Genomic DNA, 27,088 nt, shown 5'->3' with positions numbered 1-27,088 from the left:
AAAAACCTAAGCTATGCAAACATGTTCTTTTTAGAGAGCAACCTTCCAAATAAGCCATATTTGTTCAGTTTGGTTTTTTTTTTCAAATAGTACTGTCAGTAAACTCTGGGTCTCCATAGCATTGTGATAACACGTACCTTAATACTCAAGACTGCTACTTTTATAGAGATGGTAACAGTTGATAATCATGATCAGTGAGTGAATCAAGTGGATTTAATTAGCAGCATTTGGGGCACTTGGAGTAATTTGTGGATTGTCATGTAAATTCTCTGCTGGTCAGTAAACATTGTAGAAACTGTGTAAATAAACTTAAACACTTGTGTGCCAGGTGAACATATGAGGGGTTTCATAGTGGCAGTGTGCTGAACTGTGACTGACCTTGGGGGAGCAGATGGGACTGGCAGATGGGGAGCGAATGGCACCTTTGTTGATAAGGTCACGTCGTGGTGGGACAGGTGGGAGGCTGAGGTGCTGGACACATTGGCTGGAGTTTCCCCCATGGGCTTTTCTGTGTTGGCTGACAGGTGAAGAACTGGGCGACACCATTGGCGATTTCTGATGCTCACCACATTGCTAAGGGAAAAGGTAAATAAACTTTTAAAAAAAAAATCTTAGTCGTTTATTACCAGTTCTATCCTGATTAGAGACTGCTAGAATCCACATTCTTTATAGGGGATAGATGGAAGCAAATCTACACCACTTTAAAATGTGGTAAAATGTTATTTCCCATTTTGATTACCCGAGATTATGCTCTCGCCACTGCTCCAGAAGTGATGTATCATAGCCAACATAATGAGAAGGTTAGATATAACCTAGAGCTCAGTATTCAATTTTCAATAGTACTGTACTATCTATCATCAGCTGTCATGGGGCAAAAGGCAGAGTACAACCTGGACAGACTGCCAGTCTGTCACAGGGTTAACACATAGAGACAGATAAACATTAACACTCATGTTCACACATGCTTGGCCAATGCTCTTTTTTGGACTGTGGAAGTAAGCCTTGGAATCTGCAGTTGTTTAGAAATGGCTCAAATGGCTCCACCATCCTAACTTCTGTAAATTTTATAAGTCTCCGTCTTAGCGTTACTACCAATTGTAGTCAATGGTTATGACTAACAACCATAAGAAGATGTCATCAGATGGTGTCAAACCATCAGCAGTTTTTTTAACCATGAACCACAATGCTTTTAGCTTGGCTGGTCAACAATGACAGCCAGTCACTGCTCATCTTCTCCTGGTCCCCAGCTACCCTGTTCTTTGATTTCTCCAGTGCTTTTAACACCATTCAGCCACGACTTCTGAGGGACAAGCTGGAGCTATCAGGAGTGGACCACCACGTGTCCCAGTGGATACTGGACTACCTCACAGGACGCCCACGATATGTGAGGGCACAGGGCTGTGTCTCTGATATGCTGGTCTGCAGTACGGGGGCCCCACAGGGAACTATGCTGGCACCATTCCTCTTCACCCTCTACACTGCAGACTTCTACATCAACTCCCCACGCTGCCACCTACAGAAGTTGTCTGACGACTCTGCCATAGTCGGCCTCATCACAGGTGAGGATGACTCAGGCTACGTCCACACATCCTGAATAGATTTGAAAAGGTGAAAAGGTCTGAAAACGCTCTGCGTCCACACTTTCAGTCGTTTTCACAGAGATGTGCGTCCACATTGAAACGGCCGAAAACGCTTACGTTCAAGCATTGCACGTGCGTGAAACACTAAGATTCGGCCTGCCTCATTTCTGTCTGCCCTTTATTTACTTTCCGGCTCTTTGAAACGTCACGGCAAACTGTCGAGGAAAAGCACCAGGTTTTTTAAATGGACTAACAATGAGGTGGAGTTGTTGCTACGAGTAACACAAAATTACAAAGTTGCAAAAGCGAGTGAGAATTAAAGAATTTGAAGAAAAGCTATCTGAAGCATGTACAAACTGATATTTTGTACATGGGCGACCGTGGCTCAGGGGGTTGGGAAGCGTATCTGTAACCGGAAGGTCGCCGGTTCGATCCCGGGGCTCTCTGTCCTGGTCGTTGTGTCCTTGAGCAAGACACTTTACCCTACTTGCCTACTGGTGTTGGCCAGAGGGGCCGATGGCGTGATATGGCAGCCTCGCTTCTGTCAGTCTGCCCCAGGGCAGCTGTGGCTACAACCGTAGCTTGCCTCCACCAGTGTGTGAATGTGAGAGTGAATGAATAGTGGCATTGTAAAGCGCTTTGGGTGCCTTGAAAAGCGCTATACAAATCCAATCCATTATTATTATTATTAATCTTTAATAGGGCTGTCAAAATTGAGAGCAAACAAAACAACTGCTGTATAATGCCCTCCGCTATCTTTGTTTAATTGGTCACATGACTGCATCATAAAACTAACATGTGTCATCATTTTCAAAAGTCTCCGTTTTCACTGTCCACACTGCGATGTGAAAGCACCGTCTTTAAATGTATTTGTTTTTGAGAGCGTTTTCAATATGATGCGTTTTCCTTCGGGGAAAACACAGTCTCAGTGTAGACAGGAGGCCAAAACAGAGAGAAAACCATGCGTTTTCAAAAGTAAACGCATTAGTGTGGACGTAGCCTCAGAGTACAGACAGTGGACTCTGGACTTGTGGACTGGTGTCAGCAGAACCACCTGCTGATCAACACTGGGAAAACCAAGGAGTTAGTGGTGGACTTCCGGGGAGACAGACCCACCACACTGACACAGGTGAACATCCAGGGAGTGGACATTGAGATAATGGACTCTTATAGGTACCGGGGTGTTCACCTGAATAATAAACTGGACTGGAGCCACAACACTAATGCTCTTTACAGGGAGGGCCAGAGCAGACTCTACCTACTGAAGCGGCTGAGGTCATTTGGAGTCTAGGGAGTGCTTCTAAAGACATTCTATGACTCTGTGGTGGAATCCATCATTTTTTACCGTGTTGTATGTTGGAGCAGCAGTTTATCGACAGCTAAGAGGAAGAGGTTGGATAAACTTATCAGGAAGGACAGCTCTGGGATGCACCCTGGATCCAGTGCAGGTGGTGGGAGACAGAAGGACTCTTGCCAAAATAACTTCTCTGATGGACAAAGTCTCCCACCCCATGCATGTAAATGTTGCTGAACTGCAGAGCTCCATCAGTGACAGACTGTTGCATCCTAGATGCATGAAGGAGCGTTTCTGCAGGTCCTTCCTCCCTGCAGCTGTCAGACTGTACAATCAAAACTGCTCCCAACAAACATAGATGTTTACTAGGGGTGCAACGATACTCGTATCGATATTGAACCGTTCGATACAATGCTTTTGGTTCGGTACGCATATGTATCGAACAATACAAAATTTTTAATTTATTTTATCAACTTTCCTTCTGACGATGCTGTCTGTGTTGAGCGCTCAGTGGATCTGCGCTCGACAGTGCAGCCTAGGCGGAGTAGTCGAACGCAGATTCACTGAGCGCAGGGCAAGCTAGCAAGACAGAAGTTAAGCTCTCCTTGCAACATGGCAAATTGAACCTCCCCCACCCTCATTCAGATGTGGCGTTTGGAACTATTTTGGTTTTCATGTGACGTATGACCCTGAAGGTAAGCGCGTCATGGACAAAAGTAAAACAGTATGTTGGATGTGCCACGTAATGCTCAATTACATTGGAGGGAACTAGTGCGTTAGCGCAGTTAGCTCGTTAACGTGTTGGCCGTCCAGCCCCACGCACGGGGCGATCCGCGGTAGCTCGTTAACGGAGACTTGCGTGTTGTGGCGTTAACGTCATTTCAGATTAACGCTGACAGCACTAGTGGGAACACAATGAATGTGACTGCACATTTACGCCGACATCATCCTAGTGCAAAGACAAGTGGAAGCAGACAAAAACAACAAGCAGCATGCTACAAACTTTATCCGAGTCATTTAGACAGCCGTTAGCACATGATTCTCCTTATGGGGACCTGATATGTTTAATATGCTGCTGAGAATATAGCCCAGAAGAAGCGTATAGTATAGCTTTTATTTTGGAAAGAGCCATTTCTCTGTAATAAACTCTCTTTTCCAAAGATGAGGGATTTCTCCATCAGATAGATTTATTTTTTTAATTACTTTGTTGTTTCAGCAACATTAAATTTAAAAACTGTACTTTTGAGTTAAAATATATATTTATGATTTTAATAAGTTACAAATTAAAAAGGCATGAACATTTTTTTTGTATCGAAAAAATATCGAACCGTGACACCAAAGTATCGAACCGAACCGTGAATTTTGTGTATCGTTGGACCCCTAATGTTTATGTAACCCACATATAATTGTACGAAGAGTGACGTGACTGGATTTTCCCCCTATGAATTGATGTTTGGGAGACAACCAAGACTGCCACCCTGCAGATGCCCAGGGACGGGCATACCATCAAGAGGGGAGGGTGTAACCCACATACAATGAGGGTACCACTTTAAGGACTGATATGAGGAGAGATGGACAGCCTGCCCAACCAATCGAAATGCACAGGTCCCAGTATGTTTTGACCAATGGGAGAGCAGTCTGCCGCTGTATGTCCCACCTACGTGCTCTGTGTTTGCTGCTATGTGTGGAGGTAGTCGCGCGCTGGCAGGAGAAAAGAGAGACTGAAGCTTTTGAGCTGGAAAAAAGTATTAGATATAAGTTGCAACCAACTGTGTTGCACATAAGTTCACTGGTTATCAGCTACCTTTCATGTTAAAAGTAGCCACAGTGAGTAAATAGGCAAATGCTGCATTTTTCTGGTGACTTTAGAAAGTACCGCGTGGAGCTAAACTGTTAGCCTTTGTTAGCTCTGGTTGCTATCAACTGCCTGGAAGTTCATCTCAATCTGCTTCCAGAAGTAAGGTAACACTTGAAGCGCAACTTATGTTTATTTTTCCTTCATGTCGTATTACGGTTATTAAAGAGAAAACATGTCCTGTTACGTTATTTAGAGCCCTGCATTTTCCGACCGAGAGACACTATGCCATTGTCTTCGGCCGTGATGCGCTGAGATCGGTGAGCACATGTTGTATGTCTCAGTTAGTTCACGTCTGTTTCACATTTTATTGTTGAGAAACTGAATTAATCTCAATTGTTTGATTAATAATTGTCGCATATGCGACATATATGCATATGCACTGACTTTACTTGGTTTAATGCATAGTTTGTGTAAGAGAAATGTTTTATTTTTGCAAATTTGAGTATTTTTATTGCAAATTTATGTTGAATGTGATTTAAACAAAATCCTAAGTTGTGAATTATAGCTAGAACAGCATAATTAATATTTGAATTGCTCTTCTGACCCTGTCCGTTGACAGGTCAGGTTTTTTTTGTATGCTGAATTGTTCCTGAGGTGGATTCCTCCGGTGAAATAGATGGCGAGCCTTCCCACCTGGACTTAGAGAGACTGAGATTCGCTTCTTTTCCACTTGATGATCTGCTGCACCTTGCGGTGTGGTAGGACTGTATCACTCACACTTTCACGCACAGCTGGTTATACATAAGACCACTGACTGACATTCTCTCATCCCTAATTTCTTTCACACCCTGGGAATTTTTTGGACTTTACCCCTTGGACATTTTTTATTTGGGACTTTAAATAATGAGCTGTTGTGTAGAACATTCTCCACATGTGAAAAGAGTGTGAGATTTTCATTTGAATGTACATTGGATTTGTGTAATCTGTTCTATAAGAGTTAAGGAGTCAGGTTACTAGGGTGCACCCGAGCATTGAAACCCGAACATTGAAAACCAAAAATAACACTTGGCCAAGTCATTGCTTTAGTAGTTTGTGTTTTACTTTTCTTTTAATTTTTGTAAGTTTCCTTTCTACCATTGTAAAGTGTCTTTAACCTGTGCTTGTCAACCTTATGGTTTATGTCACTAAAGTTGGCCGGTTCTTTTGAGTTACATTCTTGTCTCTGTGTCTCATTTGAACACACCCCTGTGCTCCTATAGTCGAGCCTATTGGTCCATTGATATATTCTTTTCAACAATTCCCCTTACTGTGTTACATTTACATTGCACATTACTTTTCTCAGTTTATATATACACAAGTTACATGTCTACTTTTTAATGCACAGGTACAATACGCAATCTACACTTTTCTAATTATTCTAAATATTCTTAACTATTTAATAATAATAATAATGGATTGGATTTATATAGCGCTTTTCAAGGCACCCAAAGCGCTTTACAATACCACTATTCATTCACTCACTGGTGGAGGCAAGCTACAGTTGTAGCCACAGCTGCAGAAGCGAGGCTGCCATATCGCGCCATCAGCCCCTCTGGCCAACACCAGTAGGCAAGTAGGGTAAAGTGTCTTGCCCAAGGACACAACGACCAGGACAGAGAGCCCAGGGATCGAACCGGCGACCTTCCGGTTACAGATGCGATTCCCAACCCCCTGAGCCACAGTCACCCAATAAGCATTTAAACATCTTTCAGTATCCTGCACTGTTTGCACACTACAACCTGGGTTTGCCACTTATCTATACTTTAATTTTAATAACTGTACAGTACTCTGCTTTGGTAACTATTGTCCATGATGTAAATATGTAAAAACTGTGTTTCTGTTCTGTGTCCTGTTCTGTTTGTATATGTGTGTTTTTGCTGCTGATACAACCACATTTCCCCTTGTAGGACAATTAAAGGATTATTCTAGTCTTCTATCCTATTCTATACTTTTGACCCTGTGTAAATTAGAGAGAATCCTAATACCTAATACCCTTTTCTGTATTATGAGTCCAGTCCAGTTTATTGTTCAAATAAACACCAAAATACCTGTAGCTATCCACAGCCTCAATGTAGATACCTTGAAAACTCCACCCTTTTCCGGCTGAGAACCATGGCTTTAGATTTGGAGGTGCTGATCCTCATTCCCGCCGCTTCAGATTCGGCTGCGAAGCATTCCATTGCGAGCAGGAGGCCAGCACCAGATGAAGTCAACAGAACCACATCATCCGCAAAAAGCAGAGATGAGATTCTGACACCACCTAAGTGAAAGCCTTCTGCCACTTGGCTGCGCCTAAAAATTATGTCCATAAAAATTATGAACAGAATCGGTGACAAAGGGCAGCCCTGGCGGAGCCCAACACCCATTCGGGAATGAGTCCGACTATGTGGACCAAGCTCTTGCTACAGTTGTATAGGGACACCCCATACTCCCGCAGCACCTCAAACAGCACACCAAGGGACACGGTCAAATGGACCAAATAGCATATGGATCAATAGGGGCTCTATGTCTATGTCGCTCTTGGGCGTCACTCCCACAGGCCTTAATTCTGAGACTCTCCACCATCTAAGAACTGAAGACGCTTCTCAGATGAAATATCTTCAAGCAACTTAAAGAAGTCCAGACATTTTTCTTTCCAAGTTCCTTAGCCATATAATATATAACTGTATATAATTTCTTGAGCAGTGTATTTAAGTCTGTATTAATACTTTTGATCCTGTGTAGATTACCTTCCTGATGTTGGCCAGTCCATTCATGACAAGACAGTCTTCTCGGTCTTCCTCATCATCCAGGTCCAGCAAGGGGGAGCTGTGTTGGTCCAGGAAGAAGCACTTGGAGCCCTCATTTCGTGGGTCAAAGGGATCCACAATAATGGGCTCTGTGCCTTTGATCTCACAGCGACAGAAAGGGCATCCTTGGCCATCTGATTCCTGAATAGATATAACAGGCTAGTCATACACAAACATACAAAAACACAGGTGGTGACATTTTAACCAAAAAATATAACTAAATGCCACATGTTGTTTCAGTAACATCATGAAATTATTGTGCATTCATTGTAAAAGACCCTGTCAAAAACATAAAAAAATAGCAGTATTTCGAGCATCTATCTGACAAAGACAGAACAAAGCTATGCTTTTGGTAGCCATATAGTTGGGAACGTGACTGTGGACTTGTGGGAACTGATGTCCGTTAATTAAAAGCTTTACCTTTATGACACACATTTAAACTTTATTTTTGAGTGATTGTTTCATTCATAAGTCAACATTTCAGTAGCACACTGGGAGAATTCTGAGTCAAATGATTATTGTCTGTGGGCTTATTACCACACTACTATATCACTATTACCATTATCACAGAAAAAAAAATGCAGGCCGGTTGCATACATTACTTATTGTTTTCTTTGAATAAATAAACCTGCAGATTTTTATCATCCTTAGCTCTTGGACAACTCTTCTAATAATTCTTTTCACTCCTCTGTCTTTCAGGGAGCACCTACTTGTGGCCAGTTTATGGTAAATGAGTGATCAGTTCTGCAACCAGTGCTATCAGTTTGTTTTGCAACAATAAGGTTACAAAGGTGTTGAGAGAACTCACTGGTTTTACCAGTCATGAGATGTTTGTTGTGTGACACCTTGGTAATGACAGACCTTAATAGGCCACCAGCTGGAACTGAACCAGCTCATTTTAATTTGAATTAAGTGGCAGGATTGCTTGGAAATTACTGATAGATTTCAGCTGGTGTCACTGCTTTCCATGCCTTTTACACCTCCCTTTCTTTATGTGTTCAATACTTCTTCCGTGTATAATTTCTCTATTACACATAACTTTTTTCATGGACATCTATAGTTTGATTTCTTTGCATCTGTAGGTTGGATGGGTTGCTACTGACATTTGGTGAGAATGTCACGTCAATACTGCCTTCAAAAATATATTTACTTTGAAACTTGGTGAAATGTTCAACACTTATTTTATTCAACGTTAATCTTTTTCTTTTATTTATTTACTTGTTTTCTTTTATTATTCTTATTATTATCTCTGTGGTTATACACTGCTGAAGGTGACAGGGATAGTAAAGAGAAGGAGTAGATAAAAAAAAAAGGGAAAAACTGCAAGACTTAAACAAATAGCTCCCTGTGTCCACCCCAACATCCCTAGAGAAGCTGATGATAACCACATCTTGCATGTGAGCTCTCGTCAATTTTTAGTTTGGAAGGACCAGCATGTCTTATTGATGGAGACATGCGGGCACACACTCCCTTTGTGACTCTAATCTATTGTGGGTGTTTTAACATTCCTGGATAAAGTTCTTTCTTTTTCTACAACTAAGGTTTATTTGGCAACTATATCTGCTTTTGATATTGGATATGATGAGGTGACTTAAGGTGTACCTTAAGTACGCTGTACTGGTGTAGAGTCAACAACCTGTCTCTGAATGTGGACAAAACAAAAGAGTTGAATATCAACTTCATGGGAGCACAGAGAGATCACTGTGCACTTAACATCAATGGATCCTCTGTGGAGGTCGTCAAGAGCACAAAATTCCTTGGTGGTCACCTGGTGGAAAACCTCTCCTGGTCCCTCAACACCAGCTTCATAGTTAAGAAGGCCCAACAGCATCTTTACTTCCTGCGGAAGCTGAGAAAAGCCCATCTCCCATCACCCATTCTCACCTTTTACAGAGGGACTATTGAGAGCATCCTGAGCAGCTGCATCACTATCTGGTATGGTAGCTGCACTGTATTGGATTGCAATATCCTACATTGGCTAGTGAGAACAGCTGAGAAGATCACTGGAGCCTTTCTTCCCTCCATTACAAACACGTATCGCACCCACTGCATCCGCAAAGCTGCAGAGGAACCCACAAACCCCTCACACACACTCTTCACACTGCTGCCTTCTGGCAAGAGGTACCAGAGCATTCGGGCCCTCACTGCCAGACTGTGAAACAGTTTCTTCCTCCAAGCCATCAGACTCCTGAACACTCAGTAACTGGACCTTAATACATGTCACTACCTCAAGCATTTAACTGCACAATCTCATATACACAAACACACACACGCACACCTTCATACATCAAGCTACCTTTTGTACAATGCTCAGTCTTTTGCACAACCCACTGTCATTGTTGCACTTTTCTATTGCACTGTTGTGTCTGCACTGTCTTGTGTCTGCATTATTCTGTTCTGTCTGGTGTTGCACTATTTTTTTGTTTGGTTTTTGGCAATTTTTGCACACTTGCAATTTATATAGTTCTGTGTTGATTGTCTGTATATGTCATATGTAGCACCATGGTCTTGGGGGAACGTTGTCTGGTTTCACTGTGTACTGTACCACTGCACATGGTTGAAATGACAATAAAGCCACTCGACTTGACTTGAGTACTGCTTCTCACTTTAGGGTCTGCAAAGTGAGTGGGTAGGCTTCATGCATTTTTTTGTGCATCCTTCTTACACACAGTTCTCTTCTGACAGCCTTAGGGTCGTATTACGTCCAAATATGTTAGGGTACCTGGATCGTTGTGTTTTTTTTTTTTCTTTGACTCTTGTTTATTCGTTGTTGTTTTCTCTGTGTGACTTTTTTCCTAGTTGACTTATCTGTATTTCTAGTTCAGGTTGTCTGGTTAGTTATTAGTTCCCTTGTCATGTCCTGGTCTCGTCTCTGTCCTGTTAGCCTTGGTCTTCCCTTTGTGTGTCCACCCCTGTTAGGTCAGTCTTGTCTTCATGTTTGTCTGCCTGTTTCCCTAGACATGTGTTCTTGTGTCCCTCTCGTCCCTTGTTCTTTCGCCCTCTCTCATCCCTTGCTCTCTCATCCTCACTGTCTTGCCTCCTTCCCCTGGGTTTCATCTGTCTGTGTCCAATTGTATGTGTTTCTTGTACTACCTCTTTTAGATTGACAGACAGATTACGCTCAGCTGTGTTCCCTCCTGTGAGTTGTTCCCACGTTTGCCCATGTCGCGATCGCCCTCATTCCCCACTGTGTTCTGCCTGTTAGTTAAGTTCCTGAACAGTTTTTGCAGTCCAGCAATAAAGCTGCCACTTGAGTTTGGTCTACATTTTGGGTTCTTCAAACCTGCGTGCCTCACACAGTGAATGACAGAATGCTGAGTTTTCCTAAAATTATTCCTGTGGCTTATAGCACTATATAGAATTTGAGCTTGTGAGCTCTTGCCTTTCTCTTTTCGCATTTGAGGAAAAAAGGAGGCTGGATTCTCTCTGTCTAAGTCCAGTTGCTTGTCTGCTTCGCTAACCTGGGGCCCGTTCTTCGTACCTCGCTAAGTAAGTTAGCTGGATTAGATTGTTGACGATTTCGCGTGATCTTGGATCGTTCGGTTCCCCGAAGCTCATCCGGGACTTGCTGTCATAGCAACAGAGCCGTAAGCGTAAACCTGCTCGGGAGCAGGTTTACTTTATGTAAACAGGATTAGATCGCGGCCACGCAGGTATGTCCGCTCTTCAGTTCTAAGGTCAAATGGTGGAGAGTCCCAGATATAAACCTAGTGGGAGTAACCCCCCACAGAGGGACAAAAGGACCCCCTGATGATCCTCTAATCGCCTGAGCCAAGGTGTGAAACTGGGTGTGGGTCCCAATCAGCCAGAGTTTCGGGTGGGTTCATTGTGAAACCTGGCCCCACCTTATCATGTGAATTCCTGAGGTCAGATGGCCCAGGATGTGAGTGGGCGTTAAGGCGTCTGGGAAGGGATCTCAAAACTGGATTATAGATGGCAGAGAGTTGGTGTCGTAAACCCCGCCTCTGTTCAAAGATGGTCGCTCACAGTGGACATAGATGCTTCTTTCACTCCTCTTTCAAACCATCTGTCCTCTCTGTCCAAAATGTGAACATTGGCATCCTCAAAGAGTGTCCTTTATCCTTAAGATGCAGATGGACTGCTGAGTCTTGTCCTGTGGAGGTGGCTCTTCTATGTTGTGCCATGTGCTTGTGAAGTGGCTGTTTGGTCTCTCCAATGTAGAGGTCTGGGCATTCCTCACTGCACTGTACAGCATACACCACATTGTTAAGTCTGTGTTTTGGCGTTTTGTCTTTCGGGTGAACCAGTTTTTGTCTGAGCGTGTTGGTGGGTCTGAAATGCACCGGGATGTCATGCTTGGAGAAAACTCTCCTGAGTTTTTCTGATACACCGGCTACATAGGGGATGACAATGTTGTTGCGTCAACAAGATGGGAGACCACGGCTATAAAAGTGAAGGTGGATTTGGGAAACCTGTCGCAGCCATGTCCTGTCCGTCTACGCGAGCCACCCATTGCGGAAGGTGCAAGATTGATAAGGAGAGTCCTCAGAATTCAGCGTATATTGCGGGACAGACAGGATCCTTTAGCTCAGCGCGACAGTGTGCTCATTGAGAGATATCGATATTCCCGTGAGGGTATTATTTACTTAACCAACTTGTTGACGAGGGGGTGCAGGACCACCACCTGTCTTTTTTTGCTCTGCCCTTTTCTTGGTTGCTGTTATGAACAAACAAACAGAGTATTTCAGGGTCTCTTTCCAAGAGAATAAAAGCAATATAAGTGATAAATATTACCATTCTGTGGAATATTCTTATATTTCACTTTTACTTGTTCCCATGTTCTAGTGGGTCCTGTTGTGGCTCTAATGTGAAAAGGGATATAATATAACATAATATAATATAATGTAATATAATATTGGATAATATAGTGTAATATAATAAATCTACCCTACCGCCTACTGGTGTTGGCCAGAGGGGCCGATGGCGCGATATGGCAGCCTGGCTTCTGTCAGTCTGCCCCAGGGCAGCTGTGGCTACAACTGTAGCTGCCTCCACCAGTGTGTGAATGTGAGAGTGAATGAATAGTGGCATTGTAAAGCGCTTTGGGTGCCTTGAAAAGCACTATATCAATCCACTCCATTATTATTGTTATTATTAACTTACTTACGAGTTTGATTTGTCAGCAACTTCCTGCCAGCCCTCTCTCCTTGCTTTTGCAGCCTTTGCAGTGTTCCCTTGCGTTCTGATTAAACTCTGAAACTCCTGAAATCCCTCAATCAAGAGTTCTTGCTCTGCTGCCGGAAAATACCGAGAGCGCTCCTTCGACATTTTCGCCGACCAATCAGAGGGTTGCCGATCAATGTTTCTACTATCGATGCGTAGCCCCTTTTACCACACCCAGTGATCTCACATTACTTCATCCAGCTGTACTAATCGTCAACAGCAGGTGTGTTCGGAGAACCGGATTAGCGAGCTCAACGTTAGCGCGATGATTTGGTCTTGGATGTGTCATTTGATCTTGGATGTAGTAAGCGACGTACGAAGAACGGGCCCCAAGTCAGAGCTTTGTCTAAACAGAGGTTAACTCGCCGGATTATGGACGTTTTCCTTGGCATATGGCACTAAGGGTCTCTCTTTTCCTCAGGGCGTGAGAACACATTCCACCGGAGGAATGGGAACCTGAAGGGCCCTTTTTAAAGAAAACTTGCAATCAGCGTTACACGGACAGCTTATACACCAACTGGGTAGTGGTGGTTAGCACCAAGCTAGATTGACTCAACAGGTGTTCTTAGCAAGGTGAAGAGCGGAAGAACTGAGAGATGACTGTGATGACAGGGGTGTATGTGTGCAGGCAGGTGACCAAAATGAGTGCAGGTAGACATATTATCACAGGTCTTTTGCCTTAGAGCAGTAAATAGATTTTTTATCAGACATTTTATCAGTATCATGGAGTCTTTTCACTTTACCTAGCATGCATCAGCACACACACTGGACCTTGTATGTGTTAAATATTGATTCTGTTTCTTCTGTGGACATTTTGTGGTGTACTTGGAAAACTACACCAGACGGCAGAATATACGCATTGTGGGGATACCAGAGAATGCGGAGGGCCCACGACCAACGAAATTCATCACCAAACTACTCTTTGATGTGCTTGGGGAGAACAACTTCGAGAGGCCGCCATCGGTGGCTAGAGCCACGTCCGTTCATTGTCAGACTCCACCACTTCCAAACCACAGAGCTGATCCTACGCCTCGCCAGACAGAAGGGCCCGCTCCTATTCAATGGATCGAGATTCCACATATTTCCTGACTACAGCCCAGAAGTCAACAAAAGACAAAAGTCTTCTCCAAGTCCAAAAGGAAGCTCCACAGTGCAAAGGTCAAGTTTGGTCTCTTCTACCCAGCCACTCTGCAGTTCACACACAACGGGAAATGCATGAGATTTACCGACCCTGCAGAGGCGCTGACCTACGTTAATAATTAATATCACTGTTGATAACGAACGCCCCGCCTCGCACCCTGCAGAGACTGGTGACTGAGGTAAGGTAACGATTGGGTTAATAACATTGAAAATCATTTCACAGAAGGTGGCATCATTAGACATGGCTACTCTGTCATATTTTGAATATTTCTTTACTCTCATTGTGTTCTATTATCATTGGTCATAGTGGCAATGAACGTTTTATATTTGATGGTGTAAATACACACCACACATAATGCCACTCATGAGCACCTTCCTTTTCTTCATTACTGATGTTATTGCCCTTTTTTTCTTTTCTCTTTTTCAAATTATGAAAGGGCGTTACAGTTTGTTTAATACCCTGTTGGAGAGGTTCATTAATGGTTCAAACATGTATCCTTTATTGCGGGCAGCATGCAAATGCAGGTTTGCAAAAGTTTCAAGTTTTTTTGGGGTGGTAGCCTTTTTAAGGCCTGTTTATGTGTTATGTGTTATGTGTTGTTTTGGTGTGGCATTTGCTCTGTATTCACTGTGTGTACCTACTGTGATTTTTTTATCGTTTAAATTGGGCAAACATCTATATTTTTGAATTACATAGTTCTGACAAAGAGTAGATTGGACCCTGACCCAGATAATGCTGACGTAAAAATTATAAGTTGGAATGTGAAGGGTATGAACCAGGCAATCAAGAGAAAAAGGGTCATTTCTCATTTACAACATCTTGGGGTTGGTATTGCCTTCCTACAGGAAACCCACCTCAGGAATTGTGATCAGTCTAAAATTCGCAAAGAATGGGTGGGCCAAATGTTTCATTCACAATTTAATTGTAAAGGCTGAGGAGTGGCTATACTCATCCACAGAAAAATTCCTTTCATCGTATCAGATACTATCTTGGACCCTAATGGCAGATATGTGATGGTTGTGGGAGAGCTGTCTCAACTTTCCCTAGTATTGGTCAATATTTATGGTCCAAACTTTGACGATGAGAACTTTTATAAAAAGATGCTAAGCTCTATTCCCAATTTGGATAGTTATCATTTGATTATGTCTGGGGATTACAAACTGGTAATGGATTCTGTTTGGGATCGCTCTTCCCAATCTTTACTAAGACTGTCTAAATCTGTGCAAACAATTCAGTCATTCGTAGAGGCACATAAACTTGTAGACCCTTGGAGATTTAAATATCCCACTAAAAGGGAGTATTCGTTTTACTCTAATGTGCACAAGTCATTTTCTAGGATAGATTTTTTTCTGGTTGACCCCTACTTACTGAGTGCTATTACAGACTGTAAATATGATGGTCATTTCTGATCATGCCTCGGTTAGTATTAAGGTAACTCTTCCGACTCAGAGGACAAAGTGGACATGGCAACTGGACCCACTCCTACTCGCTGATTCAGATCATCAAGCTATTAACAACTATTTTAGAGAGTTTTATGCTAAATTATATTCCTCAGATTCAGCACCAGCTCAAAATAAGTTTGACGCTTTTTTTTCTAATCTGAAGTTCATTACAGAACAAATAGATTTTTTTCTACAGGTAAATAGGACGGATGGCATCTCAGCTTCGACCCTCTGGGAGACGCTTAAAGCGTATCTCAGGGGACAGATTGTCTCTCATTCTGCTTATATGAGGAAGAAGAAGTATAAGAAGTTTGAGGAATTATCCTCAGAAATCAAGACCCTGGACGGACTCATATCTGGTTCTCCGACCCCTGATTTGATTAAGAGGAGAGTGGTCTTACAAGCTGAAATTGATCTATTAACTACCGCCCAAGCAGAGAAGCTCATTTTAAAATCCCGTAGTAGATTGTACGAAGAGGGAGATAAACCATCCAAATTATTAGCTAGCCAGCTCCACCAAAAAGCAGCATCCCGTGTTATTTCACAACTTATCTTATCAGATGGCTCATCAACTGAGGATCATCAAGCTATTAACAACTATTTTAGAGAGTTTTATGCTAAATTATATTCCTCAGATTCAGCACCAGCTCAAAATAAGTTTGACGCTTTTTTTTCTAATCTGAATATTCCTATAATTGTCTCTGACTCGAAAGAACAATTGGAACAAAGTCTGACACTGAAAGAAATTAAAAATGCAATAATGTCCCTTCAGAGTGGAAAAGCCCCTGGTCCGGACGGGTTTCCAACTGATTTTTATAAGAAATTTATGGACAAACTTGCCCTTCTTCTTCTCTTGGTTTGCACGGAAGCAATAGAGAATAACATTCTTCCGCCTACGCTTCAGCAGGCATCTATTACACTCTTATTAAAGAAGAATAAGGACCCCCGAGATTGCACATCCTATATACCAATCAGCTTAACAAACTGTGATGGCAAAGTGGTCTCAAAAGCCATTGCACTCCGACTTGAGAAAATTCTTCAGGGGACCAGATTGGGTTTGTCCAGGGTAGACAATCCTATTTTAACCTGAGGCAATTGTTTAATATCATCTATATTGAGGCTGATACTCCATCCCCAGAAGCCGAAATATCGATTGACGCCGAAAAGGCGTTTGATCGGATTGAGTGGGATTATCTTTTTCACACACCAGTAGGCTAAGTGATTTTTAGCCAATTACAAGTTGAATCTGGTAGTTGGGGGTGTTAGCTAAGATACCGTCATTAAGAAGCGGCACAACTAATGTGTCTATGTGAGCTAATTTGCGATGTGCACCGCTGGCCCGGCCATTTGTTTTTAATGCACCCTCCCAGATTAATTCACTGCATGTCGTACCCAGGGCTGGACTGGGACAAAAAATCGGCCCAGGCATTTTGACTGGAGACCACCCCACCAGGTATTATAGGAAAAACCATAAAGCCTTTGAATGAAAACAAACGCTGTTATGACAGTGATGTACACTGTCTTGTTGGTATATGTATGATTTCTATACGTTGTACATCAGATAAAAACTTTGGTTGTAAGATTCAGATAATTATTTAATAAAAGCTAGACATTTTAAATGAGAATAAGAAAGAAAAGTATTTCTTTGTGCCCCCCTTTCCCTGTTAATGCCCTACCTGGCCTCCTGGCAAAACTTTGCTAGAGCCGCCCCTGCACAGCTACCAGCTGTCAGCTACTTAGAAAAGGATCCTGGTGTTATTTGTCTCTCAGAAACAGTTCATAACTTTCCTTCAACTTATTCATGTCACCTAAAAGGTAAACCTGTCCATCACCTGTTCAGCTCTGATGATTCATCTTCATGTTTCCCTCTCACTAGATATCCAAACCGATATCATGACCTTCAGCTTTTACAGCTGTGGCTCCAGCAAGCATCAGCTGATACTAGAAATTAATATTAAATACATTCTAACAGCAGCTCATCAAGCTTAAACGCGCTGCTGTTGTTTAGCGCGGCAGCTGCTGGTTTCATCTTTCTGGCGCAAAGTCGGTGTGCAAATTCCCTGCTGACTCGGCTTCAGGATGTCTAGAGGCAAGAATCAAGCGCACCCAAAGGAGCGCATCAGTGATCATGTGCGCATCACGCAGAGGGAGAGTGAGAGGCGAAAGGCAGCGGCAGAGCATGGCAGTTTTAACGCAGTTTGTGTGATTCTGTGTGCGTTAATGAAACTGTAAGTTATTACTTTTGACAGGTTAACTGGTATGATAAGAGTTATAGTTGTTTGTGCATGTTAAAGCTAAAGTTATGCCCCGGTACACTGATATCACATTAGTAGATTTATTTAATTATGTAATTAATTTGCACTAAGTTAATACCAGTGGCCAGAATCTCCTCCAATGATTACATCCTGCGGTTAAAGGATTTTTCTGTTGTTTATTGTTTAGTTTAACTGTTGTTAGCTTACCACATTCTTGCCTTAGTACTAGCAACTAGGAAGATATGTGCTATTTAGCCAACTTCTGGTCTCACGGCGACCCCCTGTGGACATTGTAAAATATTGCTGTGTCAGAGTAGATGATGTGTTCTTATTGTTTCTTATTTATCTTTGACCCTGCTAATTATAGTATTACCTGTTTCTGTTTCCAGACAACCATGCTTATAGTCACCTATACTGCATCTGCCACAATTATAATTGCATATCTGGCTGTATCACAGTTGGATTTATCATGGCAAGCCCTGCTGTAACCAGTTCTTCTGTGAAGCTTCATTAAAGACGGTGAACTAAACTCCTGGACTGCTGCAGTCTTTCTGCCCGAAGACTTAGGCCAGACTAGTATACCCAGCACTTCCAGTATATATATATTCTACAGTCGGCGATAAACAAAGGAGAGACTTGCGTCACAAATACCGATCAGCTGATCATTGATCAGTTTCATGATTGAATGAGAGAAGAAAAGGCAGCTGACAGCGTAAAGATGCAGAATAACTCCAGCTTTGTGTCTGTTTTCATCCTAGCTGAAGTACGGGACAAACTGTGTTCCTTTTCAGCTCAATACGAAATGCGTGATTTTTTCTCTGAATACGGGACGATTCCGTTTTTTACGGCACGGTTGGCAACTCTACTAACTAACCTTATGAATAAAATAAAGTTCACTATCAGTAACATCATAGCACCCACCCAGCTGTATAGAAAACTCTGTCATGCTAGCTAGTATGCAGTACGAGGTATTGTAACTGACTGTAAAAAGTCAGCACAACGAAAATAAACTACATCTAAACTTGGTTTATATCTGACCCAGATAGACTGCAGGTCATAACTTCTTACCTGAAGTTCAGTTCACCTGACACTCAGTGGCCGCCTCAGGTCTCTCCTCCTCCAGTCTCACCTTTCCCTCATCCACCTGGCCTCTTGTGGCAGCTCCGCCATAGCCACCACCAAACAACTGAGTTCTTTTTACACGTCTGCCAGCATCTGGCCAATCCATCATCTTTCTAAATAATCATCGGCTCATAAAAACGAAAAATCACAATCGATGGCCAGTCCAGCAATGGTCGTGCCATCAGTTGGCACGCGTGCCCAGGGTTGCCGACCCCTGGGCACGGTATCTCATCGGAACCTTTTCCTCTTCACAGAAGGACCAAGCAGGGGGATCCAGTGAGTCCATTACTTTTTGTTTTAGCTATACAGGCACTTGCAATAGCTCTTAGAAGCAATAATAGCATACAAGGTGCGCTGCCACTGCTGGGGTGCAGTAGCTCCATCACCCCACTAGGGGGAGGAAGCGGGTTTGTGTACTCAAGTTTCTCTAGTAAATATTAGTGATGGGATTTCCGGCTCTTTTTAGAGAACCGGCTCTTTTGGCTCGGCTCACTAAAAAGAGCCGGCTCTTCGGCTCTGAACCAGCTCTTCAGGTTGTTTTGTTGCTTTAATTACATTATTATTAACCATAATATAAAATTATGCACAAAAGGAATCACTAATGTAAAAAAAAAGTGGTTTTATTTATATATGTTTATATATAAATATATGTGGTGGACCCTGGAGACAAAGCACGTACAAACTCCAAAACACATTCCTAGAGTTAACTGAACTTCTAAAACAGAGCTACCTAGATCAGTTAAATTACACAATTGAAAGCATATGTGTATGGTTTGTGTATTTATACACAAGCACTCATACATATTCAAATAATAATAATAAAAAAAAGTCGTTGGTACTTGCTGGCTGTGTAGCCACTAGGTAACAAAAGCTAAACACTGCGCCTAGCATTCTGGAGCACTTCTGTTGTGTTTTGTACGTGTTTTGGAGTTTTTACGCGTTTTGGAGTTTTTACATGTTTTGGAGTTTTTACACGTTTTGGAGTTTGTACATGCTTCAGGGTTTGTACGTGCTTCAGAGTTCGTACGTGCTTTGTCTCTAGGGGCCACCGTAAATATACTTTTATTTATTCACTCCACATAAAATGTAATAAATAAATCATATAATACAAAAACCAACTAGTCACAGTTCAACTTTTAGCTATTTAAATTTTCAGCTTTTTCCTTTTAAAAAAATTAAAAATGAAACAACACAAAACACTGCAAACCACAACACAATTAAGTATAAATTAAAATAAGAAAACAAAAACAACATGCACATTCTCTGTCATATGGACCTGCACGAATAAACTTTCTGAATCCTTTATCATCCGCAATCTTTCTAATCCCTGGCTCTCTTTCTCCCTCCCGCTCTGTTCCTGTGCTACTGCGAGTGTAACTACCGCCCCTCCCCCCTCTGCCCAGCGCAAAGCACAAGGCTCGCATGCGGAGTGAAGGAGAAGGGTCTGGCTGCAGCCACTGTGGAGCTCCACAGTAACCGGATACACGTGACCTCCACACTAACCGGAAACACGTGACCTCCACAGTAGCCGGAAGCACGTGACCTCCACACTAGCCGTAAACACGCATGGATACCGTGGAAGTCTTGCAAGTTGATCACAAAGGTTGGTTAAGTCTTTCTTAAATAAATTTGCCGTTAGTGATTTTATAATTCTAGGAATCGTCTAGTTTTCTTACAATGATCATGTTGCCACTTATTTTGCGTTACAACCACATTCCTCCTTATTTTAATGTTTTTTCATCGTGCTCCATGGCAGAGAAACACACAAATATGCTTTTTCCTGGGCCTGGTTTAAGTAAGAGAGCTGGATTAACGGCTTCTGTGGGCGAGAAGAAGCAAAAACCACATTTTGCATTAGAGTATGATTTATTGTTGGCGTCAGAGATGCAAAATAACGAATACTTCAATACTGTACTTAAGTAGAATTTTCTGGTATCTTTACTGCTGTACTTTTTTGTGCCTACTGTATACTTCTTTATACTTCTACTTCTCACATTTTAGCACGCGTATCTGTACTTTGTAATCCGTACATTTGTAAATCAGTCCCCCGCACGCGTGCTTTGGACGCAAGATTACTTCAAAATTTTGTACATAAATTATATTTTAGACCCTGTACTTCTTACTTCGACTTGACTAAAAAGTCGAGTCAGTGCTTTCTAAACACAGGTATCTAAACTGTAGTAAGGAACGTGTGTACTTGTGACACCTTTGGTTAGCGTCAACACTGTAAATTTCGTCACAAACAGATTTATAGATTTATCAATACTTCTATTCGTTATTCTTTTCTGTACAGCTTTTTTATTGCCCAGATTTTAGTTAGCCCCTGTTCAATTGACTGTTATATGTCAATAGAAACATGTCTCACAAATTAAAGTGTCTTGTAAAATATTTGTGGGTTTTTTTTTTCAAGAATTTTCTTCCCAAATCTATTACATGCCAACTGTAAATTGTTATTTCTGCTAAATCCTTAACTTAAATGTATATATGGTGTTTATCTGTTTCTCTCTCTGTTTTAGATGCACACATCAATCTGGAATTCGGGCTTAAAGTCAGAATTGCAGGAATGCAACACGTGTTGCAGAGGACTCTTTCACTGCCCTCTGTGCCCCACTTTCAGCCCTACTGTCAGGGCAAAGATTGAGGAGCATCTAAGTGTGCATATAAAAAAAATGCTTTGCCTTTCAAAGGTATGTTTGTATTAAATATACTTTATAGTTATAAATATGCACTTTTTTAAGCACTTCTGCAGTATCTTTGTTGACTTAAAAGTTGCTGTTGATATTGTACAGTTCAGTGCATTCATCTGCAACAAAAATAGTGTTTTTATAAAATATATTTTTATTTACTTTTCACCACTTTTCTTGACATAAGTTTTGTGATCCATACCATTTTGCTTTCATTATTGAGGTTGGCTTGGATGTTTTTGTTAACATGTACAATCTGATTGTTAGACAAATTGATTGCATTCTATACAACTACATTTAAATTACATCTGTTTGTTTGTTTGTTTTTTTCTCTTACAGATAAAATGATATGCCGGTGCAGGCTGCCTTGTAGGACAACAGGACACTTTCACTGCCCTGTCTGTAAGATTACAATCATACGGCGTGGGGATATGGCAAGGCATTTATTGTCTTGTCAGCATTCTTCAATGCCAAGTCAGCCACCATTATCAGGACTGCTCCCCGCTGAACTCTCCGAGGAGACCCGTATTCCTCCGGCAGTACTCTTCGAGGAGCCCCGTTTCCCCCCCAAGGTTTTGTCTTCGGTATCTGAACCATTTTCTGAGTCTTTGTTAGAACATTCATTGGCTCTACCCTCTGTGTTCAATAAAACTGCAGCTGATGGAAAGTCCATGAAAATGACATGCCCTCACTGTGGCCTTACTCTTCATAGCTCTGGCAAGCTATTTGCACACTGGAGAGAGGAAGCCAAAGCTGTGCTTGAAGGACAACACGTGCCCATTTTCAGACTGAAAAAGCGCAAGTTCCAGGAAGTCAGTCAAGTCAGTATTCACTTTAACCAGTAGTGTAATTATATGGTTAGTGAAATTTGAATAACTGTTAAAAAACTGTTCTGCAACAGAGAAATAACTATGTTTTCATCCCCATTTGCCTGACACAGGAGCCAGCAGTTGTTGAAGATCTGCGTCCTGCTGTGCAGTGGGTTGTCCAAAATAAGGCACTTTTCTGTGGACATGTAACAATGCCCAAATATCTGTCCTTAAATCAAGGGGACCAGCAGAGGGTCTTAATAGACATGTCAGAGGAAGAAGACACTGGAGCAAGGGACTTGTTCCTCTTTGTTTTTCAGTTTGCAGAGGACATGGAGCTCTTTTTGAAAGCATGTGCCAATGAGCAGGGGCTAAGGGTCAGTGCTATGTTTGACATGTAATGGACAAATGAAGGCACTGGCTGTTTTTGTTTGTTTGTTTGTTTAATATGTTGTTGTTTTTTTGTTTTGTTTTTTGCGTAGTACAAAATTCCAATTAAACTTATTTCAAAATGTTGTTCACTTTATTCTGTGTCCATACTTATAATAAAGGATTACAGTGTAACAGCATTAAATGTAAATGTAACAGCATTTTTTTAAACTTGTAATTTCAAAATAAAAAGCTTATTGTTGATATTAACAGTAAAGAATCGCAATCAATAATATTTTTATACATTTTAAACATTAACACTCTGGGCTCTATCCTGGCCATCTGTGGACACTTCACTTATTCTTTTTTTTGACTACTGCACTGCAGTGGACCAAAAGAATGACACGGGTTTGATCTTAAGGATCTAATAGTTGTGTGTGTTGTGCATGACATTGCCACACAAATATGTATTTGCAAGATAGAGTAGAATAAATTATGACGCATGAAATATTACATAGGCTGCAGTGAATTTCTGTTGATACAGCCTATTGAGCTTTGAGTTTCCCAGTCAAACTTAGCTTTGAAGCACATGCTAAAAACACTTTTACTCTTGTACATTTCAAAACAAGACACCATAGCCAAAATATTAACAAAATATATATTATTAAAAAATTCAAAGCTGCAGCACATACAGCAACAAACACCGTTAGTAAATGTGTCCTGGAGTTTATGCAGGTGCAGAAAGTGCTGCTGCTGTAAGTAAGCCTAACAGCTTCCAGATCACTTATTTTTCTGAAAAGATGGTAGGAAGGGCATCACTGCTCATTTCTACAGTCTCCCAGATCTTGGAATACAATCCCTTTGTACCATGAAACCACTTCGCAGTACTAGGAGTCCACTAAAACCTATAAAGAGAGTGATCCCGGAAGAAATGGGGAACACACTAGTGACCTCAACAATTGCAAGACAGCCTTTTCCCCGATGCTCAGATACAATTTTGATTTTGATGAAAAGGACTGGTGCTATTTTAAAGAGTCACGTCGGCAAAAGTAGATAAATGTTTTAAGAAATATACATTTTATAGCATTTTGTGAACATACACAAAAAGTGGCCATTTTTGGCAACAAACAAGCTGAGAGAGAGTTTTATATTTTTTGCTCTCCTTGAGCAAAAATAATAGTGCATAATAATCAATGTTGATGTTAATCAATTAGATGTCCCAGACACTACTATTAATAATACAGCAGCCCCTCGTTTATCGCTGGTGTTACGTTCAAAAAATAACCTGCGGTAGGTGAAATCCATGAAGTAGCCAACTTTATTTTTTACAATTATTATAGATGTTAAGACTGTAAAACCCCTCACTACTTGCTTTATACACTTTTCTCAGACAGGCATGAACATTTTCACACTTTTCTCTTTTGTTTAAACACTCTTAGAGTTCAAACCTTCGTAGAAACATAAGTCCAGGATTATGGAATGAAACCTAAAGGTGCATTTGAGGGTGCAAAACGTTTCGTCGGCATTGTTGTGTTTGTTTGGGAGAAAACTTACAAACATACAGTATAGCACTTCAGAGTTACACTGCTAGCGATCGAAGATTTATGTAAATTCGACAAGCTAAACGCATTCTGTACTGTACAGCAGGAGTCCCCAACCTTTTTGCACCACAGACCACTTTAATGTCAGACAATATTTTCAGGGAACGACCTTTAAGGTGTCGCGGATAAATACAACAAAAGAATAAAAAAAAGAAACTGTGGTATTTTGTAAATATAATAATAAACGTGACTTGAGCTGTGCGCCAGCAACAATGACAGTGACATCCTCCTCTCTGCTTCTTAACGCTCTCTGGTTGCTATGGTAATGCGTAAATAGTTCTTTCAAAATAAGACACACAACTACAACCATACATTTCACACTGGAGGATCAACTCTCGCGGAACGGTACCAAAAGACTCACGGACCGGGACCGGTCCGTGGGCCTATTAGGGACCGCTCCTGTACAGGAGACACTGGACTAGATTGATTGACAATGGTCTACAGCAATCAGAACGCACAACACGATGTACTGTAAAAAAAACAACAAAAATCAGCGAAACAGCAAGTGTCACTTTTGGCCACGAACAATTTAGGGGATGGTGAATTTTTTTGAACAAACCCAGAGTGTTAAAAAAAAACCCCACTTAAAACCATTTTTATTTCTCAGCAGCATCAATAGTAACAAAAACGCAATTTAGTTTTCGCTGTCAAAGTCGATTTAACTGAAGTTACGTGTTTCCGGTTACTGTGGAGGTCACGTATTTCCGGTTACTGTGGAGGTCACGTGCTTCCGGTTACTGTGGAGGTCACGTGTTTCCGGTTACTGTGGAGCTCCACAGTGGCTGCAGCCAGGTGCTCTTGGAGTGAAGCGGGAAAATAGTGCGATAGAGCAGCGGTCCCCAACCTTTTTTGCGCCACGGACTGGTTTATGCCCGACAATATTTTCACGGACTGGCCTTTAAGGTGTCGCGGATAAATACAACAAACTAAAACTAGTACCGGTACCGGAAAAAAAAATTATTCATAACACACGTGAAAAGACCCAGGAAAACCGAGTAAACGATAAAAACAATAACAAAATAACGCTGAACACCGATAAAAACCCTGAAAACTATACATTTCACACCTGAGCCTCAACTCTCGCGGCCTGGTACCAAATGCATCACGGACTGGTACCGGTCCGAGGCCCGGGGGTTGGGGACCGCTGCGATAGAGCGAGAAAGAAAAAAAACCCCACAGCTCGCAATAAGGAGCCGGCTCGCGCCGTTCACCTCAAAGATCCGGCTCTAAGAGCCATTTCGTTCGCGACCGACACATCACTAGTAAATATAGGAAAAGTTAATGGAGTCTGGCTAAGTTGATACCAGCACACGAAATATTAGCTCGGAAGTTGGCTGTACTGGAGCATGAGAAATATATGCTTGTAAGTACGATTATATTCTGTGTTCATGTTAAGCATGTGATGTAAAATGGTTTGTTGACTCTCATATTTGAAGCCGGCATGTTAGCTGCACTGCCTATGCTAATTGTGTTAGCATGTCAATAGGAAATTCCATTATGTGTTAGCATCAAGCCAGCGGGATTTGGAGTTAACATGTTTTCATTTATTTTTCTTGGTTATATCAGCTGCAATTTAATTTGTTAAGTCTTCAGTCAGTACCTTGTAATGTGAGAAATATATTATGCTCCAAATGTATGTTTCAATATGTTTTTTCTTATGTTTGTAGTTTCACAGTGCCTTCATTAGGGAGACAAATAAACCCTGCAATGAGAACTGGAAGCCTTTGCCTTTCCTTTTGAAGAACTGTTTATCTATCTTCCAAACTGGGCATCAACGTACAGGGAGGGCAGAACACAAGGTATCTCATGTGGTGGCATAACTCACATTGTCTCACTGCATGTGGACGATTTGTTGTTATATGTAACAAATCCAATCACATCTACCCCTGAAATCCTCAGTCTTACAGGAATTTGGAAGCATATCTGGATACAAACTAAGTTTAGCTAAAAGTGAATACTTCCCCATCAGTAATAATGCAGGAGAATACCCCAATCTGCTATTTAAGTTGTCTACCGAGTCCTTTACATATCTGGGTGTAGAAGTCACCAAATCCTATGACAGTCTGTTTAAAAGTAACCTCACTCCTCTATTGGAACAGTGCAAACAAGATGTTAAAAGATGATCTATTTTACCATTATCTCTCATTGGGAGAGCTAATTCTGTAAAGATGAATATTGTGCCAAAATTTCTGTATTTATTTCAGGTGTTACTAGGGCTGGGCCATATCATACCGTAATACCGGTATAATGTTGGGCAATGACAAGAAAATGAAATATCACGATAGAATATGGCTAAAAAGCGCATGTGCAGTGCATTTGTTTTCATACGCACATGGCGAAAAAGGCACGGCGGCGACGGAGAATGACAAGGGCGAAAGCGGATCATTGAATGAAACCGATGAACCAGAATTGGTTTGTAAAAATGCTGCAACTTCAGTGGTGTGGAACTGGTTTAGCTTTCCTCCGTCAGATACACAACAAAGCACTACTTTTGGTAGAGCATGCTAGAGGACCGTCATTATTACCGTGTTTTTTGGAAAATACGGCACACTTAAAATCAATCATTTGATTTTTCTGAAAATCGACAGTGCTCCTTATAGTCCCGTGTGCCTTATGTTTGAATTCTGGTTGTGTTTACTGACCTCGAAACGAATCTGTCAAATGTTTTAGTACGACTTTGCTAAGCTACGAACCCGCACCACTTGATGAATTGTCGGAGCATTGCGGCTATCGTAGGCAGGAGCCTGGCGGAGTGATACGTACGGTGCTTCAACATAATATTTCCGTTTTGCGTGTGTATAAGCGCTTTTTAAGTTTTGTGGATATTGTACTTGCTTATGCTGAGGATATGTCGGCCAATTTCCACTGGAAATGCCTTTTGGTTAAACTGTCAGCAAGGAATTTGCATTTGTACTGATACATTTTTATATAACTTTAATGCAAAAAAACAGTTGCTTGTTTAAGTGAAAATACATTGATGG

The 27,088-nt window shown here is 41.6% G+C and overlaps 1 protein-coding gene and 2 long non-coding RNA genes across 8 annotated transcripts in view; 2 read left to right on the top strand and 1 right to left on the bottom strand.

Moving 5' to 3' along the window:
• The window catches only part of cblb (Cbl proto-oncogene B, E3 ubiquitin protein ligase), a 158,382-nt gene that overhangs the window by 75,363 nt on the left and 55,931 nt on the right, over positions 1 to 27,088 (bottom strand). For all 5 annotated transcript variants that reach the window (XM_026181707.2, XM_080307438.1, XM_026181708.2 and 2 more), the window contains 2 exons: positions 7,441 to 7,641; positions 379 to 573 (listed from right to left, as the gene is read on the bottom strand). In XM_026181707.2, the coding sequence (XP_026037492.2) occupies positions 379 to 573; positions 7,441 to 7,641 (396 nt within the window). The remainder of the gene's footprint in view (positions 1 to 378; positions 574 to 7,440; positions 7,642 to 27,088) is intronic.
• LOC113030339 (uncharacterized) lies at positions 3,765 to 5,883 on the top strand. Its single transcript, XR_013911864.1, has 2 exons — positions 3,765 to 4,989; positions 5,292 to 5,883. It is a non-coding gene; the product is annotated as an uncharacterized LOC113030339 (long non-coding RNA).
• On the top strand, positions 13,524 to 24,445 carry LOC113030340 (uncharacterized). 2 transcript variants are annotated; one of them, XR_013911866.1, is made up of 5 exons: positions 13,524 to 20,247; positions 21,161 to 21,331; positions 21,668 to 21,912; positions 22,041 to 22,149; positions 22,269 to 24,445. It is a non-coding gene; the product is annotated as an uncharacterized LOC113030340 (long non-coding RNA). The 2 variants fall into 2 exon arrangements; XR_013911865.1 differs by having other exon boundaries at positions 21,668 to 22,149.

This window comes from Astatotilapia calliptera, chromosome 10, assembly GCF_964374335.1.
Source record: "Astatotilapia calliptera chromosome 10, fAstCal68.1, whole genome shotgun sequence".
Taxonomy (NCBI): Eukaryota; Metazoa; Chordata; class Actinopteri; order Cichliformes; family Cichlidae; genus Astatotilapia; species Astatotilapia calliptera.
Note: the sequence above shows the minus strand (reverse complement) of the source record. Positions and strands in the feature narration are given on the sequence as shown.